Source organism: Buceros rhinoceros, unplaced genomic scaffold (assembly GCF_000710305.1).
Source record: "Buceros rhinoceros silvestris isolate BGI_N320 unplaced genomic scaffold, ASM71030v1 scaffold47365, whole genome shotgun sequence".
NCBI lineage: Eukaryota > Metazoa > Chordata > Aves > Bucerotiformes > Bucerotidae > Buceros > Buceros rhinoceros.
Window position 1 is genome coordinate 1 of NW_010413138.1, and position 2,002 is coordinate 2,002.

At 46.5% G+C, this 2,002-nt stretch overlaps 1 protein-coding gene across 1 annotated transcript in view; it reads right to left on the reverse strand.

The window, feature by feature from the left end:
* Nucleotides 1-559: 559 nt before the first annotated feature.
* LOC104493846 (ran-binding protein 3-like) overlaps nt 560-2,002 on the reverse strand; it is a gene marked incomplete at both ends in the record, with an annotated part of 23,527 nt that continues 22,084 nt past the window's right edge. The window contains 2 exons of the mRNA XM_010136604.1: nt 560-684; nt 1,536-1,638. Of these exons, the coding sequence (XP_010134906.1) occupies nt 560-684; nt 1,536-1,638 (228 nt within the window). The remainder of the gene's footprint in view (nt 685-1,535; nt 1,639-2,002) is intronic.

The window sequence follows — 2,002 nt, forward strand, 5'->3', positions numbered from 1 at the left end:
CCCCCGTAATTTTAAATAAAAACCCTGCCTGGTTTTGGTAAGGACATACCGAAGTTAAGTGTGTTTAAGTTAATGAATGACTAGAACATGAAATAAATTGTGATTAAAATCAGGAATCTAAGTCAGGACCAAACATCCTTCTAAAACATCACTAATTCAATTCAATATCTCGAGACAAATTCCTGAGCACTGTTTACGGTTTCTGCTACTCAAGAATCAGGCTGTGTTGTAACAGTCTATGCCAAATTTAAAAAAAAGAAAATCTTCAGCAGTACAATAAAGAGCTTAAAAATAATTAGTTAAATTAAAAATAATTAGTTCAAGTACTGTTGTTGGACATGCGATGGACTCAGGAAAGCATGCATCAGATTCAGCTGACGGCCGAACCTCTACGGCTGCTTCTTCATTTCCTCTTTCTGAATAAAAGTGAGACTCTGATAACAAATACTCAAAGTTTGCATTTTAACACAAGAAGATCTGTTAGAGGCTGGTGGAGCTGCAGGGGATGGGGGGTGACAGCCCTGAGTATCCCCGTGACCCAACACTCCTCCATTCCTACCTGCAAGACGTTACTTTCGGCTTCCTCCCCGGTGATCACCTCCACCTTCGCCAGTAAACACTTCCGTGCCGTCGCTTTAGTGTAGGCTGCTGCAGACTCCGCCAGCGACTCTGAAATGTTATTGGCTGCACAACATTTGGACACTTTGAGAACGGTTAACTTACAATTTTGTACCATTTACAGAGGTCTCACGTGAGCATAGCAGAACTGGGAGAAGTACAGGAGAGACATTCACAGAACGTTACAAATAGGAGTGGAATTTAAAGCCGCAGTTAAAGCTTGTCTTTGAAGGCTTGTTTTAAAAGCACAAGACGACACAAGGGACAGAAGAGGGAAGTTACTGAAGAGTTTTGTGCCCCTGTGCAGCATTTCCAAGCCTTTGCCAGCACAGACACCTGAAGATCTGGGGGTGCCCCAGTGGCACTGACACCACTGCCAGCTCTACGTCGTGCTCAGCACGATTCATTTCCTATTTTTACATTGGCTTGCAAGCAGTTTGCTGGATTTCCAGAAAATCTTGGCCGTCTAAGAGACACGCAAGTCTAGAACCCAGCAAACAGTTCTTGATCCAAGCCACGGATGTGGTACACCCGCTTGATACAACACACACTGTCACTAGAGGTGTAACAGAACCGTTAAAAACCAGATTGCCCCATTTCCTCTGCCCTCTGGAGGTGCCAGTAGCTGCTCTGCTAATTCCCTCTACTCTCAGTTCTGCTGAGGATACTCCCAACACCACACAACCACCGTGAAAAGACAGTGCAGCCTGGACGTGCTTAATCCTAAAGACGAAGGGACAAGAGAACCTACAGCGTCCAGCCCATCACCTCCCACCCCCAGCCCAGATCTTTGGTTACAGGAGACAGAAAAGGCAACTTATAAAAATGGCACATCTTTATGTTAACGGGATATTGGAAAATGCCATCATTTGAACAAGGATTAACTCCCATTCCCACAGTGACATTTTATTTTTCACCTTTCTCTGGCGTGGCTTCCTGAGAAGACGACTCAGACCCCGACTCCGTGGCAGCGTTCTCTTTGTTACTCTCTATACTACCGTCACTCGATTTCGGGGGACTCTGTCGCAAAAAGAGGTGGCAGTGAACAGAGGGGAGAAAGGATCCACTCATTTCGCAGGGCAAGCCTGGTGATCGACTGCTGAGGGAAGCCCCAGTGCTTGTAACCCCCACGGCCAGAGAGGAGTCCCATGGACCACACGCTTTCGCAGAAAAAGCCATCCTAACACCCCAGCCGAGGGACTGCACGGAGCACGACCTGAAAACCACTTTGAATTACTTTCCCCTCAACTGAAACCAAATGTCAACCCTTATGCTGAAGTTATGTTTAACCAAACAAATCATTTGCAGCCTCTGCTCTCCTCAGGGCACACTCAACTGAACTCCCCGCTCAGTGGCTGGGCAGGTACGAACACACAGCATGAAC